Source organism: Camarhynchus parvulus, chromosome 2 (genome assembly GCF_901933205.1).
Source record: "Camarhynchus parvulus chromosome 2, STF_HiC, whole genome shotgun sequence".
Lineage (NCBI taxonomy): Eukaryota > Metazoa > Chordata > Aves > Passeriformes > Thraupidae > Camarhynchus > Camarhynchus parvulus.
In genome coordinates this window covers 141,575,076-141,591,986 of record NC_044572.1, presented here as the reverse complement: position 1 = coordinate 141,591,986, position 16,911 = coordinate 141,575,076, and the positions used below count along the sequence as shown (strand labels likewise).

The 16,911-nt window shown below is 47.0% G+C and overlaps 1 protein-coding gene across 1 annotated transcript; it reads right to left on the bottom strand.

Moving 5' to 3' along the window:
• Window positions 1-4,806: 4,806 nt before the first annotated feature.
• Window positions 4,807-8,859, bottom strand: MYC (MYC proto-oncogene, bHLH transcription factor). The gene is given in 4 exon segments (XM_030944007.1): window positions 4,807-5,949; window positions 6,989-7,030; window positions 7,033-7,693; window positions 8,592-8,859. Coding segments are annotated over 3 exon segments (1,263 nt in total). The 5' UTR covers window positions 7,679-7,693; window positions 8,592-8,859; the 3' UTR covers window positions 4,807-5,374.
• Between the last annotated feature and the right edge of the window lie 8,052 nt (window positions 8,860-16,911).

Here is a 16,911-nt window from a genome sequence, read left to right as displayed (position 1 = left end):
CTCCACAATTCCTGTGTCAAGCTGGAAGCTGGAAACAGTGCTTGTGGGAATAAGATACTTCAGTCAGCCTGAGCTGTGGGGTCCACTCTCAGCCAGTGATTTCTCCCTTGTGTCTCATGGTTTCAAGCACAACCATGGAGAAATGCCTTGTAGCTTGGGGTCCCATGCATTGGTGGCAACCTGAAGCAAGGTTTGCTCAGTAACTACAAATACTAAATAGTTTTGGCAAGTGACAAATAGTGCTTTTTTATATGCATTAATATTCAGCACCAAAGGTCATACTCATCATTATCAGAAAAAATTAATCTCATTTGCTAGGAAGGTGGAGTCTGGACACACTTGAAGACAAGATGCTTGGGCTTGAAGTGACTTGAAAAAATACCTCTATTATAGTACAAACCAACTGAGGGTGATATTGCCACTGCCTGGCCAGGGTCCCACCCAAACCAGCTCCCCCCTGGAAGCACAGTGACTGCAACTTTTTCATGAGGCATATCTGCAAGAAGGGATGGAAGGAGAATCTAGGGAATTACATGCCCTCAGTGTGACCTCAGTGCCAGAGAAAGCTATGGAGCAGATCATCTTGAGTGACATCACCTGACACGTACAGGACAACCAGGGGATCAGGCCCAGCCAGCAAGGATTTATGAAAGGCAGGTCCTGCTTGACCAACCTGATCTCCTTCTATGACAAGGTGGCCCACTTCGTGTATGCAGGAAGGGCTGTGATGTCTGCCTAGACATTAGCAAAGCCTTTGGCACTGCATCTTTCACAGCATTCTCCTGGAAAAACTGGGCGTTTGTGGCTTGGACATGTGCACACTTCACTGGGTAAAAATCGGGCTGGATAAGAATGGTGGTGAGTGGAGTTAAATCCAGTTACAAGTGGTGTTCCCCACGGCCCAGGATTGGGGCCAGTATTTTCTGTCCAGTGGAACAGGACCTGGGGGTGTTGGTTGACAGACAGCTGAGTTACCATCCCTGGAAGGATTTAAAGGATGTGTAGGTGTGGCACTTGTGGATATGGATTAATGGTGGACTTGTCAGGGCTGGGCTGGTGGTTGGACTCAATGATCTTAAAGACTTTTCCAACCTAAACAATTCTATGGTTCTATAAAGGGAATTGCTTGCGTGGCTGAGTCCACTGCTATAAGCAAGGTGCTCCAAATTCTTGCACCTTCCCTTCGCTCAAGATCTATGTAGAAGATAATAGGTTCAATTAGGGGAAAAAATACCCCTTTGACTTTCTAGCATCTACTCTGAATCTTGGATGACATTTTTTTACAGCCTGTCCCCGCTGACATTTACAGCTATGCCTGAGATGAGTAAGTGATACGAAGGTAGGTAAAACTTGCTGAACATCAAATGTTGTACTGGAAACGGTATCTGGTTTCTGCAGCTTATCTATCTGATTTCTTGATTTCCCTTTTTCTAGTCAAGTTTAGGTCTCATCTGTGTGAAAACGACAAGGGGAAACCAGGGCTTAGTTCTCAGTCTCAGCAGAGCCTTTTTTCAGAAGCTCCCATAAATGTCCTTTTAAAATGAAGGAATAGCAAACCTGTAAGTTGGGAAGGAAGTCCTGAATCTCTCCCCAAGCTGCCTGCCTGTGTTAGGATCACTTAAAATTCAGTTTTATTTTTCTGTTAATTCCTTGGCAGATGATTCTAACATAAATCAACAAAACAAAAACAAAAACAAAACAAAAAAAAAATCCAACATGCTAGAAGATGGTTCATTTCTGTAGATGAAACAACCACCTCCACCTTCTGTTTTGAATAAATTCAGATTTCAACTGCAGTGGTCTGGCTTATTTCCAGTTTACAGTTATTCTAGTCCACTTACCTGAAATTCTCCCTTTCATGCAACTCTGATGAAATGTTTGCCATCTCTCAACTGCCTGCAAGGGTTGCAAAGTGCTTCATGAGCAAGAGTGCTTACGTAGGGACAAGTAAAGTGATTTCTTTATAGGTAGTGATAAAATTTTCAAGAGCATCCTCCGCTGGCACAAATCTGTTTCTCTGGAAGAAACATGGAATTTCTACAGATTCCGGTAGAAATGAATTAAGCAGACATGAGTTCTTTTATGCATCCCAGTTCTCCCCTAGCATATTCTGTATTGAAACTTTGAAGCCATTCACATGAAAACTTGGCTGGAAAGACAAAATATAAGCATAAGAATAAAAATTAAGATGGAATCCTCCAAGTTGGTATTTAATTAAATTAAATCAGTGAGGGTATATGATAAAGGAAATTTTATTTTCACCATGATGGTTTGTTTCTAGTTTCCTTTGATGCCACATTTTGCCTAAAGTTCTTCTGGAAGAGAAGTAGCTTTACGTGTCCTGTGAAAGTAAAGGAGCAGAGAAGTGAAGTTAAAAATGCTCCTTGTATTTCAAGTAGAGCTTCAGTACAGCTGTTTGGCAAGCACTGTAAACTCCACATTTCATTTCAAGGCTCAGATGCTGCTTTTGTAAGTTTATCTCCTCTACTGCTCCAAAACAGCAGCAAACCCCAACACCTTCCTATCCAGATACAATGCACTACTAACTGAATCCAGCCCAGAAGCTCCTGTGAGATGTCTGTGTCTTCTGAATGTGCTAATCTCTGGTGAGGAGTCGGAAAGTGGAAGCCACATTCCTCTTATTCCAGCAGCAATTTAATGACCAGAAGAGGTTTCTTAACCCTGTACCCACAGGATGTTTTAATATTTTTATTGCATTATTCAGGTACTTTGCAATCCTACAACAAAGTAAGAAATGTCCTAAATATGAAGTGATAGCCCATAAAACCATATTTTTTTTAGAGTGGCAGTTTGGGATCATGTTCATGGCTTGTTTTCCAGTAGGACAATGGCAAGAGGAACTGATGCTCAATTAAAAGTAAGAAATTAACTGCAAGTATGCTATTCATCAAAATACTAAGGACCTTGAGCAGATAGAAGAAAAAACCCAAAACTGTTCTCCAAATGATAGAAGAAGCTGAATAAGAAGAGGTTCATTAATCATTGTGGTCTAGTCTCATCTAACAGGACGAAGCCAGGGGGCTTTGCTAACACATGAAACTGGAACTCAAAGGTGACATATTTTTCAGTTTTTGTGGATGGATCTACACCTCCTGGTTTATTTTGGAGGATGGGGTTGCAGTTATAAATTCTTGAACAACATCTTGCTTCTGTTCTGAAGCAATATCTAAAATAGGAAGCACTCCAAAAGGCAAATAAAATGAATGTATTTTTAAAATTAGATAGCCTGTCTAATAAAAGGCAGAACTTTTATGTTATTCATAGCTGCAAGTTGTCCTGATTTACAGTTCAGATACAATTAACAGTTTCATTTCACTTAATTCTTTTTCCTCATAAGTGAATATCTGAATCACACACTGCAAAAAAAGCAACTGTGGACCACTTCTATAAACCCAGTTACAGGGGGTGATACAAAAAAATTAAGAGAAAAGCCTTGCTTTGTCCTCTTTTTTCTAATAGAATGGGTTTTTTTCCCCCAGGAAACCTTCAAACATCTAAAGTCCTTCATCAAATAGGATTTACACACTTACTTTCTCTCCAAACTCCCTCATGCAAGATTGTTGGGGTGGTTACCCAGGGTTTGCAAAACAGAGACCTCCAGCATCTACCCTGCCTGCATAGTGCCACCGGCCCCATCCCACATATACCCACACCCAATCATTCTTCTTCCTACTCTGAACCCAAAAGCAATAGAAAACCCAAACCCTTGGTCCCAGTTCAATGGCTGGCACTGGTGCTATCTGGCAGCGCTGCTCCTCTAATGGTTAGAAGCCAAGCAAATATGTATTTAACAGGAATTATGAAAATCGAAAAAGTGCAAGGCCCAAGTTTTTGAAAAACACATTCTTCCTCCACATCAAAGGGCTCATTGATTTGTTACTGAAGTCATGACTAAAGTGGTGCTAAGAGGGTGAAAAGGGGAGAAAAGATCAAATCTAATCTTTGGAGCTGTGTCAAGCAAGTACCTTATGGCCCATCCGAGGCTGATCATGAGACAAGTCCTGAATGTAAATATTATTTAATATGTCTGGCAAATGTTAGAAATCTGTCTGAGCATATTCTTCAAGTGAGAAATAGCTCTCCTTTTCCTTTGCTCCCTTTTCTGTGTCCTTGAACTTTGTATCCCTTGAAATCCCAAGTAACTATTCACATTAATAAAGTGCTAAGGTGTTTGACCAAGATTGGCTCTGCTGATTTCAGCACTTAAAAAGGGAAACCGCTCTGTTGTTTTAACCACTTCAACACTCACCATCTCAGCTTATTTTCTTATCCTCTTTAACTTCTGGTAAAATCAAACAGGAAGCAATTAAGGTGAGCCTACTACAAAGCAGCCCTCAAAGTACATGGCTATGTCCCTAGTGCAGAATGAAGGTCATGCCCTGAAAATGTAATTATATGTATGTGGAAGGAATGCAGAACCTACATACTGGCATGATCAGTGAGAAAATGCACCACTCCAGCTTTACTTTCAGCAGGCAAATGACCATGACCAACACAGGCATTGCTACCACACCTGCATGGAGGAGGACCTGGTGGCAAGGTAAGTTGAATTGACAGGGCACATCATACCAACAATTTTATCCACTTGAATTAGAGATGGAGTGGGAGCAAGAAACTAGTCCCTACTAAGCTGTGTGCAAAACCAACACCATTTCCCCTCATCCAACCCCCCTTTAACTTCAGTCAGATCACTGCCAGGATGACAGAAAAAGGAATGTCATGGAAATAGACATCTAATGACAACAGTGGGAGACAAAGTGAAGTCTTTACACAGGATTTAGCTAATTATATTTTGGGCAAATATTTATTTATCTAAAAACAAAATAAAAATCATTTTTAAAAGGAAAAAAAGTACTTAAATAAAAAACAAAATTGTGAAATGTTATGGCACAGAAGTTCAAGACAAGTATAAATCCAGTTGCCACAACTGTTGCGTATTAATGTTGCACATTTTTCTATAAAGGCTTTATTAAAGGTATTTACATGGCAATATGATGTGTAAATATATACAGCAAACTGGGGACAACTTTTTTCTTTTGGATTCTCATATGAAAAAATGCCTTAAATACAAAATCTTAAAAGAAAAAAAATTGAAGAGTTCATCCCCAAGCATGAAGAATGTCCCATCATCCCTTATGTCCAAAATATCAATTATGAGGCAGTTTTGAGGTTCTGGCCAAACCCTTGGGAGATTCAGCCAAGGTTGTGTAGTCTCAAGTTAAATCGCACAGCATGCAGTTGCAATAGTTCCATACTCGATAGACCGTGTAGTTCATGAGAGATATTAGAATCATTAATATTTTATCATAGCTTCAGTCTAGTTTGCATTATTCTAAGTGATGCTCAAGAGTTCCTATGCACAACAGTTCCTTAGCTGCTCAAGTTTGTGTTTCAACTGTTCTCTCCTCCGCCTCAACTGCTCTTTCTCTGCAATCAGTCTGTGTTCCTCCGACTGGATGGAAAGAACGTACTCTGTCGCTTTTTTGAGGATGACAACCTTGGGAGCCTTTTCATTGTTGGCCACCTCGGGTATCTCGTCACGCAAGGCAAAGAAACTCAACTTCAGCTCATTTCTCCTCTGGCGCTCCAAGACATTGTGTGTTCGCCTCTTGTCATTCTCTTCTGAATCTGAGCAGCCTGACGTGCGTGGACTGGAGCATTTTCGGTTGTTGCTGATCTGTTTGAGAACTCTGCCACTTTCCAACCTTAGCCTTTTTGCGGCTGGGTATTCAACCTTGGTGGAGGGAGGAGCAGCATAATTGTGCTGATGGATGTTGACATGACACCGTTTGAGAACCAGCGGGCTTTGGTGGGGCTTACTGTGCTCTTCTGACGTCTCTGTGCTGCTGGATTCTGTGCTGGATTCATACTCATTTGCTTCAGCTAATGTAACAACATCGATTTCCTCATCTTCCTCTTGTTCTTCTTCTGCCAAAAAAAAAAAAAAATTAATAACTTGTATGTAGGCACTCTCAAAACTACCGTATGTAAAGGGAAGGCTACTCTGAGTTGCACAATGAGGAACCCAACGACAAAACCTTCTTAAATCTATTTCACGATGCTGGACATGGCTTTCCCCAAGAGCCTTCCCTTTAAGGAAGTAATGCTTCAAGTGCAATAGGACACATGGACTGCAGTCCAAACCCGGGCTCCCTGATTTCAAAAAGTTGTAATGATCTTGCGTAATGTCGAGTGCATGAAAGATAGTAGGAAAGTTTAACCTCGGTTGTCAGCAGTACAGCGCAATAAAGCTCCCAGACTCAAGCTGCCCTTAATTATGGATTTAGAAGGCTTTGGCCACGCCTTAAAAGAAAGCTTACTTAACACACATGGGTATTCAGAGACATTTTCTGAATCTCTCTTGATCTGTTAATTTGTGGAAAATAGGAGGGAGTTTGGGGAGGAAAAAAAAAGAAAACTAGTTTAAAAAAAGGAAAAAGGGAAGGCTGTAGCGCTTTGGGTAGAAACTCACTTTCAAACCAGATTTACGAGGGAGCGGAACCCGCTGTCACATACCTAAGGAGGCATTTCTAAAACTTTCCCAGCCCCATTCACTCCCCAGCAGTCACTTTCACTAGCACCTCCCTGACTGCACATTCTCCCCGCGGCTCTCGGGCTGGAGTTAACTCCTTCCCGGCCCACGGGTGAAACCGGGAGCCAACCTTATCGGGACCCCATGATTAAAGTTTATCCCTCCTACACTTTCTTTATATATTTTCCCCCCGCTTTTCACTCCCTTATTCCCCGGAGGAAAAACTGGACTGGTTTTCCCGGAAATAAGCTGGCTAGGACTCTCCGTGCCTCGCAAACGTGGCATTAAAAAAAAAAAAAAATCGCACGCGGGGAGGGGGGCAAAAGGGGGCTGAGGAGGGAGGCGGGGGTGTGCTGCCTTCCAGCTGCGCCCCGGGAGCCCCTGGCGCCGCGCGGGTTCCCACGCCCTCCCGGAGCACGCGTGGGTCCCACTCACCCGAGTCGCTGCTGGTCGTGGGCGGCGTGTCGACGCCCAGCAGGGACGCGGGCTGGCGCCGGGCGGCGCGGCCCGCGGGGTCCGCTCGCTCAGCGGGTAGGGAAAGACCACCGAGGGGTCGATGCAGTCGGCGGCGGCGGCGCCCAGGTCGTGCAGGTAGAGGCTGGCGGAGGCGGGGGGGGACGCGGCCAGTCCGGGCGGCGGTGCCGGCGGCGCGGCGGGCGGCGGTCCGGGGCGGGCGCCGGGGCACCCCTCTCGGCGGGCAGCCTGGTAGGACGCCAGCTTCTCCGAGACCACCTTCTCCAGCTTGGCGGCGGCGGAGAAGCCGCTCCACATGCAGTCCTGGATGATGATGGACTTGACAGTCTCGTCGTCCGGGTCGCAGATGAAGCTCTGGTTAACCATGTCCCCCCCGAGGAGCTCGGTCACAATCTCCAGCTGGTCAGCGGTGGAGGGGAAGCAGGAGGCGGTGGCCAGACTGGAGCGGCGGCTGGGGGAGAGGGGCGGCGTGGGCAGCAGCTCAAACTTCTTCCATATGTCCTCGGACGGGGCGGGGGGCTGCAGCTCGCTGCCCCGCTGCTGCGCCGCCAGGTAGAAGTTCTCTTCCTCCTCCTCGAAGTAGAAGTAGGGCTGCACAGAGTCGTAATCGTAGTCGTAGTTCTTGCTGGAGAAGCCGGCGCTGAGCGGCATCGCGGCGGCTGGTGCCTGCGGGAGGGAGGGGAGAGAGGGGCACCCGGGTGAGCCGTGGGGGTCGGCTCTCCCCGGCACCGGGGGAGCTACCGGCCGCCGGCGCGCAGCGCTCCCTCCCGGCTCCGCACACCGTGCCGGCAGGGAAATGCGCAGTCGCGTTTAGTAAAAAAAAATATTATAATTATAGTAATGATTAAAAAAAAAAAAAAACACAAAAAACCCCCAAAACCCTACGACCCTCCTTCACTCCATTGTAAGCGCGGCGGAACAATCGGGAGGCGCGACCTGACCCGCCGAGGGATCGGTTGTCAGCTCCCGGACCACCCTCCCCGCTCCCCCGGAGGGGCTGCGGCAGCCCGGCCGCCCGGCTCGGCTGGGCTCAGCTCAGCTCAGCTCTGCCGCTGACGCTCACACGGGGCACGAAGCTCCTTCCCTCCCGGGACCGCAGCGCCATCCCTATCCCCGTCCCGGCGGGAAGGGGTGCCGAGCGCCCGGCGGCTTCCAGCCGGGAGCCGGGCGGTTCCTCAGCCACCCACCTGGGCGTGCTGGCACTGCGCGGGGACAAGCAGCGACCTTGGCAAACTTTGCTAAATCTTGTAATATATATATATACATATCCGCATATATATATATGCATATAAGCAATATATGTAGCAATCATACCCTGCCCGCGCATACGCGAGAAGAAAATGCTCCCCTCCCCCCCCCAAAATTAAATTAAAATCCGAGCGCAAGAAAAAGGATGGGAACGCCGGAGCCCCAGCAGAGGAGAGCGTCCGTCGGGAGGGACCGTCGGTATCCACGTCCGCGGAGCGCAGCCCCGCCAGCAGCTGGGGTGTCACCAGCCCGTGTCAATCCAAACGCCACAACCGCGGGAATCGAGTGATGGGAAGCGAAGAGCTCCGCAACTCACCGGCTTCTCCAACGCGCCAGCTGCGAGACGTAGCGAGGCGATTATTGCAGGCGGTGCAGAAACAACGAAGGGAAAATGGATAGATGATAAAAAGAACCGCCAGAAAGGACGGGGGGGGAAAATGAAAAAAAAAAAGAAAAAATAGACAAAACGCCGGGAGAATGTAGGTCTCTTCCTCCCAGTACGGTTTGATAAACCCCACGGAGCGGCGGAGCAGCCGCCTCCCGGAGCGGTCGGTCGGTCGGTCGCTGCTCCGGGGCGGCGCGGCGCGCTGGCCGGTACAATAGAAGTTTAGTTGCTTTCCTCCTTTAAAGCGCCGGCGAGGGGCGGGGGAGCGGTGGCGGGGGCGGGGGCAGCACCGCGGGGCCTCGCCGCGCTCCCGCCCGCCCTCGGCAGCCGCGCAGGCTCCGCACTCAGCCGCGGGAGGGCGCGGTGCTGCGCGCCCCCTGCGCTCCTGGGCGCGCAGAGATCCGCGGCCGCGCTTTGCCCCCGCCTCCGCCGTCCAGGAGAGAGAGAGGGAGCTGCGCCGGCAGAAGGCGATGCCGCGCTCCGCCGTCCTTTTAATTTATTTTACTATTTTTTTTGTTGTTGTCTTTTACTACGAGCCGCGCACGGAGAGGTCGGAAGTAAACATAGTAAAAGAAAAAAAGAAAAAAAAAAGAAATTACTAGCAGGGATTAAAGGCAGATCCTCGCCGCTCCCTTCCTCCCGCATGCGTTCTCGCAAGGGAGAGCGCAGTAACCCCGATGGCGGCGGCGGGGAAGGGGCTTCACCCGCCCCTCGCCCCGCTGGGTGAGGCTCCGGCACCTCAGGGCGAGCTGGTCCCGCAGCGCAGAGCGGTGGCCGAGGGACAGCGGGGGAGGCGCGGGCTGCCGGCACAAAGGAGCGTGTGTAGCTGGGGCACCCCCAACCCGGTCGCCGCTTGATTATCCCGCCTCTGCCGGCGTCTGCAGAGGATTAAACCGGGAGGGGGCGGAGGCAGAGCCCCACGGGGGTCACCTTGCAGACACTCTCCCTTTGGCGGTCCCCGCGTGTGCCCCCGCCCCGGCTTGTGCCGCCCCCACTCTGACCACCTCCTCTCGCCCCAGGGTGGTCTCCCTCCTTTCGGTCATCCCCGAGGGACGCGGAGCTGTTGCGGCTGCAGAGCTGCGACGGGGCGCTCCCTCCTATTCCCGTTCCCCATCGCGGCGGGTCCCGCGGAGACCCCGTCTCCGACGAACCCTCAGCTGCCGGCGACCCTCCCGGGCGTCCCCGGCCCCCTCCCGCAGTTCCCGCACCTGCCATTCTCCCGTCCCCCGGGGCAGCCGCCAGCCTACAACGAGCTACGCCCCGCGCATCCACATCCCTACGCTGGCCTCCGCACTCGCGGGAGGTGGAGGGACACCGCGGTGTGCCCCCCTGAACCCTTCCAGGCGGCTCTCCCGTTCCCACCGCGGGCAGCCCGCTGGGATGTTCTATGCCTATATGTGTATTTATTCCCCGCTTCCCAGCAATTTGCTAAGCACACGCGAGCACAAGCCCTCGGGGTTGCGGTGCCGCCCCCGGGAGCGGGGACCCCCCTTCCGTGCCCGGCGGAGCCGCCGCGCTGGGGGCGGCCCCGCGTTCCCACGGCGGCCGCGCCGCTTCCGCGGGGCCAGCGCGCCCCCTCCCGGCCAGCGCGCCCCTGCCGCGACCCCCGCGCCCGCCGCGCCCTGCGCTGCACCGCCACCCCCCAAGAAACAGCACCGAACCCAGCCAAAACACACCCATCCAATCCAAAAGAAAACAAAACAAAAAAACCGCCGCACTCATTTTGCTGTTTCCGATCGTGTCTGATGAAGAGCGTTTCGCCGAGCAGAGCGAATGCAAACATCGCAGTCCTCACGGAGCAAAGGGTCGCAAGGAACCTCGGGCCATCTTCTGTCCCGCGCCCTGTTGATTAAACGAAGGACAGTTTTACGCAGAGAGGGTGACAAAACAAGAGCCGTGGCATAGGCATGGTGTAGATGCTTCACCTACTGACATTTCCAGAATGGGATATCCATGCCTTTGCTTAGGAATGGCTTAAAATACATTGTGCTATTTTTAAATAACATCCCACTCTGCCCATAGCAAACCTTCCTTCTGTAAATGGGAGTAACATGACTAAAGGCAAGCCCAAAAGGTGCAAGATCCAAATTACTTTAGTTACAACTGGTGTAAAATGCAATATGGGCACCTGTCTATTTAGGAATAGCATCAGTTTCGCCAGATACACAATAAATGTCCTCAAAATTGTAAAAGCCATTAAAGTTCAGATGGAGCTAGTAATAGGTGAAATATTTTGAAATTACTCCAGTACAGATAGGGTTGAAAATCATGATCCCATTCATGGTTGCAATAGAATCACAGACAGGGCAATTAACTGTAATATCACAAAGGGTTATGACTTAAACTGGAGAGGAATAAGTAACATGAGCAGATGGACTCTTAAAATACCGTGTTCACAAGACAGGAAGGGAAGACTGGGAGAAATGTGCCATTGAAACAATACAGCTTTCAGAGGAAACAGTCTTTAAAATATTCTACATGATTTCTCCAGGCTTGTGCAGACTGTGAGTTCACTTTTTGTTGAGGAGCTCACTCTGAGGTGCACCAGCATGGATCTTATGAGGCAGTTTTAGTGTAGATGAAAAAATGATATTTTGCTCTGATTTCTTATGTTCAACCCCAGATAAAAAAGAACAGAGGCAAGGTGTGAAATCAGTAAGTATCAATTTCCAGTAAAAGGGCCATTTTGACAAAATAGCTGTTATACAGAAAGAATAAATGCACAAGTATAACATTAAGATGACAGTGGCAGCAGAGTCAATGTGATTGTTTTGTCATGGAAGGGTTTAGTGATCAGTAGGAAATGGGAGGGGGCTGAGCTGGGACCCCAGGTGGAATGTATGTGTGATACACCCACAGAGTGGGAACCTGTGAGAAGCAGAAATGAAAGGTCTTGCACTCCCCGGTCTGGAAACCCCTGAAACATAATGTGCTGTGTGCCTGTGCCACCTACTGCATGTTTTGTTCTCAGGAGACATCTGCAATTTCTTTTTCAGAGGACAACAAGCTGGCTAATAATCATAGGGTCACCATGAGCAGTGTACTGAGTCCAGCTCTGGGAACTCCAACATAAGAAAAAACATGGACCAGCCAGAGTGAGTCCAGAGGAGGCCATGAAGATGACCAGAGGGCTGGAGCACTTCTGCTGTGAGGAAAAGCTGAAAGAATTTGGATAGTTCAGCCTGGAGGAAAGAACTTACAGCGCCTTCCAGTAACTAACAAGGGCCCATAAGAAAGCAGGAGAAGGACTTCTGGCAAGGGGATGTAGAGATAAGATGAGGGTAAACAGCTTTAAACTGAGAGAAGGTCTAGATTAGAGATCAGGAGGGAATTCTTCACTTTGAGTGTGGTGAGGCACTGCAACAGGTTGCTAAGAGAAGTTGTAGCTGCCTTATCCTGGGAAGTGTTCAAGTTAAGATTGGATGGGGCTTTGAAAAACTTGGTCTCGTGAAAACTGTCCCTGCCCATGGCAGGAGATTGGGACTAAATGATCCTTCAGGTCCCTTCCAACCCAAACCATTCCAGGTGTCCATGAACTCATAGCTACCTTCAGAAATTTCTGCTGAAAGTTTCACTTGACCTCTCCAAAGCCTTGCAGGTTTCTGGCCTTTCACAAGTGAGAAACAGGAAAGCACTAACTAGATACTAATTAGTCTTGGAAAGTCCTAAGTCTTTGAATGAGTGATATACCCAAACAAATGTGGTCAGTGCAGTCAGAGACACTAAAATAGGCTAGCACACTTTCACTGATAGCATCTGTGCAGAGAATCATGTCCCCACTGCTACCCCAAAAGACCCCAGTCTGAAATGCAGAGACAGTGTCAAGGAGAATCAGATTTACCTTATTACTATGAAAGCCAGAAAATAAATGAGTTACTTTTTCATTTCTTTCAACAGCTGTAATTTCTTTAACAATAGGAGGTGAGATATGTGTAGGCAGAATCTGACAGTGTTTCTGCAAGCTGCACAGCACTGACTAAATTAATAACATCTTCCTACCCCCCTCCTCCAGGCTCAGGGAAACGCATATGCTGTGCTAATGAGTACTTTCTCAGTGGACTCCCCCAGCACAGGGGAGAAATGCAGACATCTGGGAGGGCCACTGTCCTTGTCTGTTTACTGTGGTGAAAAACAGAGACTGAAATACACCTGCTGTTGAAGATGGGCAGGACCCACCACTGCAGTTTCCACCCAGCTAGATCAGTACAGCAGCCATGGTCCATGAGTCTTCAGAATGACCATCAAGTATGCAGGAGAAATCAGTGGGTTTTATGGTTGATGTGTTATCAGTAAATATGAATAAGAGAATCACAGAAGTATCATAAAATATAAAATAAAATAAATTAAAATAAAATAAAATAAAAAATATGCTAGTTTAAAACCAGAGGTAGCACATATCACACATATCACATACTTAGGTCTTGTCTGCTGTTGGAAGCCAAGGCTGTTTTTACCCTCACCCTGTGGATGTCCATCTTCAGGCAGAGATGTCACGGGGTCAGTGAAAGTGGTATCTATTGTAATTTATTTATTTGACTCTTCCGCATCCTCTCAGCTATGTGCCCTAGAGTGTTTGCAGCAATCATGGCAGCTTCTTCCTCAGCATCATGCCAGCCTGTGATCCTCACCACGGAAAAATTCAAGCTGTTTATTACCAGCAGGAAAAGGGAAATGTAGAGAAGGAAACTGATGAAAACTGAATGGGGAGAGCACTGAAAGTGTTACACTGCTATTAAATTACTCTCTCCAGAACTACATTGAGTACCACCTCCCTCATGGAAATCCATGGAAGTCCCAGAAAAGTAAGTTTTGTCATCAAGAGAATCAGGAAGAACTTGAAGTGCTCCTCTGGCGTGGGCAAACCAAAGGAGATTCAAAATGATACTTCCCATGAACCAGAGATTTTTTTTTTTTTTTTGTTAAAACCAAACACTTTAGATTTTAATTTTTCAATCTGGAAGTGCATGTGTGTCTTGGTTTAGAGCAAAATTTTGGGAGAGAGAGAGAGAGAGAGTCCCCAGAGGGGCTCTAGTAGGAGGATAAATTCAATCGGCCCTTCCCCCCCTCAACTAGTCCGGGAGAAAATACCTCCTTGAAGAAAAGTGGAAAAAAGCTGTTTATTAAACAATAGAACCTAACAATATTAAAACAATAAAACCCCTTGCCGCTCTAAAAGGATGACCAATTGAGAAAACCCCCGGTTGCAGCCCAGCTCACTCAGTTCTTATCGTCCTTCTGGTGCTGGAATTCTCACAGGCCAGGCCCGGCCGCCCGGTGGCCACAGTGTGAGCTGCCGGTGCTTCCCTGGGTGTTCAGTCCAGAGCAGGTTCCAAGAGGTCCAAAGAAAAGGAAAAGAAAAAAACCACAGTCCAGGGACTCTTCTTTGCCTCAGCCAGCTAAAACTAACTAAAAGCAAAAGGAGAGCTCTCTGTCCTGCCGTCTGTCTGTCCACGAGACAACACAGTCTGGAGCAGGAATGCGGGGAGTATGTGCAATGTCTGAGCGAAGAAAAAAAACTGTGCGATTCTTCTCTCCCCCCTTTCACTCTCTGCAACAAGTCTTAAAGGTGCAAAACTTATTATTATTCAGCATAAACCAATGAGACGATTTGGGGATAAAAGCATCATATAGTCAACCCAGGACAATGTGAAATAGGACTTTTTATTATTTGTAATTGCTAAAACCAAATATTTCAGATGTTGATTTTTAAACTGAATATGAAAGCAAGTCTTCAGTGAAACAGAAGTATTAGCAATTTTTAAAGGTGGTCAGCCATTAGGCACATATGTATTGATATATATTTGTCTTGCTCTGTCCTGTTGTCTGGGATCATGAAATTGAAGAAGACATCAGACTGGAAGACAGGAATTAACTAACATTAGCTAACTAACAGTAACTAACATTTCTGAATACACACAATAAAAGCCTTTACACCAGGTTTGGTCTTTCTATGGTGTGCAGCCTTTACCTTTTTTGCTTTGGGGTAAAATTGCCACAGCTGTTAATTTAACTTTGTTTACAGACAGTTTGACTTTGCAGCTTTTTCAAACCATCACAGTACCTTTGGTATCAAATTTTAGTTTGTTTTCAAACAGGCCAGCCCTTGATGAGCTTGTTCTTAATTATGTAAAATGAAACTATTTATCTGTGTGTACAACTAACTTAAAATCACAAATAAACTTTTTTTTGCTAGCTATTTTCGTTCCTTAAATACACTACCTGCAAACTGATCTAAGTCCCAAGGAAACAACGCCAAAAATACAAGCAGTTTGAGTTAACCTTCCTGCACGAATTAGCACCTTTTGACATGGATAACTAGAAGGCACCAAGTTAATACCAGTAGTTTGGGCATTCCTTGATAGAAAGAGAATTTTGTTCAGCTGTGGATTAAGGATGAATTACAGGAAATCTGCACTGATTTAAGTGTGTGATAAAAGAGATGATTTTCAAGGTCCCTGTGAAAGATAAACAGTTATTTTTGAAAGGCCGGGTGATTTAAATTTCTCTTCAAAAAGAAAAAGCAGAGCTGTTTCAGAACAATCAGTCCCAAAGGCCAGTCACACATCCCTGGCCTCTGCATTCTCTGAATTGTATGCTGCACTTATCAGATTGTCAAGACATCCCGGCTCTGCTTGATTAAGTCCTCTTTAAAGTGTTACGGTCATTTGCAACTACTTAATGATCCTTTTAGGTACCAACGCTGTCAGGCCCTGATCTTTAGAGCTGTAATGGCATCAGAAACTCTTCCATCCCTCCAGACCTTCAGTATTGGTGCTCCCCTATACGAGACTCGCTATCACCTGTGAGGCACAGGAATGGATTTTCCTGCCTCCCTACGCATGTGAAGCCACCTCCACATCGCACCTGCCAAGTGCAGAGTCCCCCTCGTCTTGGCCCGACACTGAGGAGGTTTGTAACTGGATTGCATCTGGAAAGAAGGATTGAAAGTTATTGTGCAGGTTTCTTATTAATGCTAAAAAAAAACCAAAAAAACCAAACCAATAAACCCCCCAAAAAACAAACCCTCCTATAGCAACTTCCTTGCAGGATTGGTATGAAAGCAGAGGAGCAAAGAGCTCACTGTCATTCTTGCCACACATCCTGCACATCCTGTGGGGGCACAGCTCCAGAAACATCTGAGTGCATCAGATATTATCTGGAGGAAGGAATGTGTCAGCTGACAGCAAGGCTGGAAACTATTGAAACAATTGTCAGCTGGGCCATTCTCATAGATGTCTCTTGTCTCTTTGAGAATTAATATCCAACAATCCTGTCCAATCTACAAACAGGTGAGAGCAAAGGACCCTTCTAGGAATTATGCAGCTGGATGCTTTAGAGATGAGGTATCTGATTGCTATCAAATTAACAGGTTCAGCAACAGGAACACATTCCAAGAAAGAAAGTGGCCCTATTGAAGGAGAATTTCCTCTGGAAAAGGAGGAATTGTGAGGCTTTTAGAAAACATGGGAGATTGGAGGTGTTACTGGTCTTGTTGCAGCTTATAGGTGGCTGGATCTGAGTTTGTGGGGAGGTGGAAAGGTATATGCAATCTACTTATCTGAGCCAATGCAAAGTCCATGCTTTCTTCAGAGTTCAGGCTTCTGGTGAAGATCATCAGAGCTCCCTTTACTGGCTCCATGTTGAGCAAGCTCAGAAACACTCACAGTTTTTTTTTTTCTTGTTCAGCAGGTGAAATGATGATTTTCTCATTGTCAACCTTTATATTAATCTTGGAGGTCGTGTTTGATTTAGTCTTAAGGGGAAGGAGGAAGATGAGCTTGTAGCAGTGAGTTTGTAAGTATTTACAAGAGACATTCCTGACTTCTGTCTTCTATGGGTTTCTGTTTATCAAGTCAGGTTTTCTTTTGACCACTTTATGGAAGAGAGCAGTCACATTTACAAACTATCCTGGTGAATGATAACATTTGGCCCCTGTAATCAAGGGCAAATCCTTTTGAGTGCTATCCCAATGAAGTTTGCTTTTCAGCCACTCTCAGCCAAAATGATGCTGATTCCAGCATTGAGCACTTTCTGAGAACAGCTCAGGGCATTCACCAATTGCTCAAGTCAGTGTGATGCTGATATCCTTCTCATGAGCAGCACTCTGCACAGAACCTTTCAGAGTAGCTGCTCATCCCCAAACCGAGTCCTTAAAAGGCATCAGACAGTTTCTAACTCTTCACACCTAAAACCTCTCCGTGCATTCAGTTAGAGTCTTCTAATAATATTACCTGGCTGATAACCCTAACTT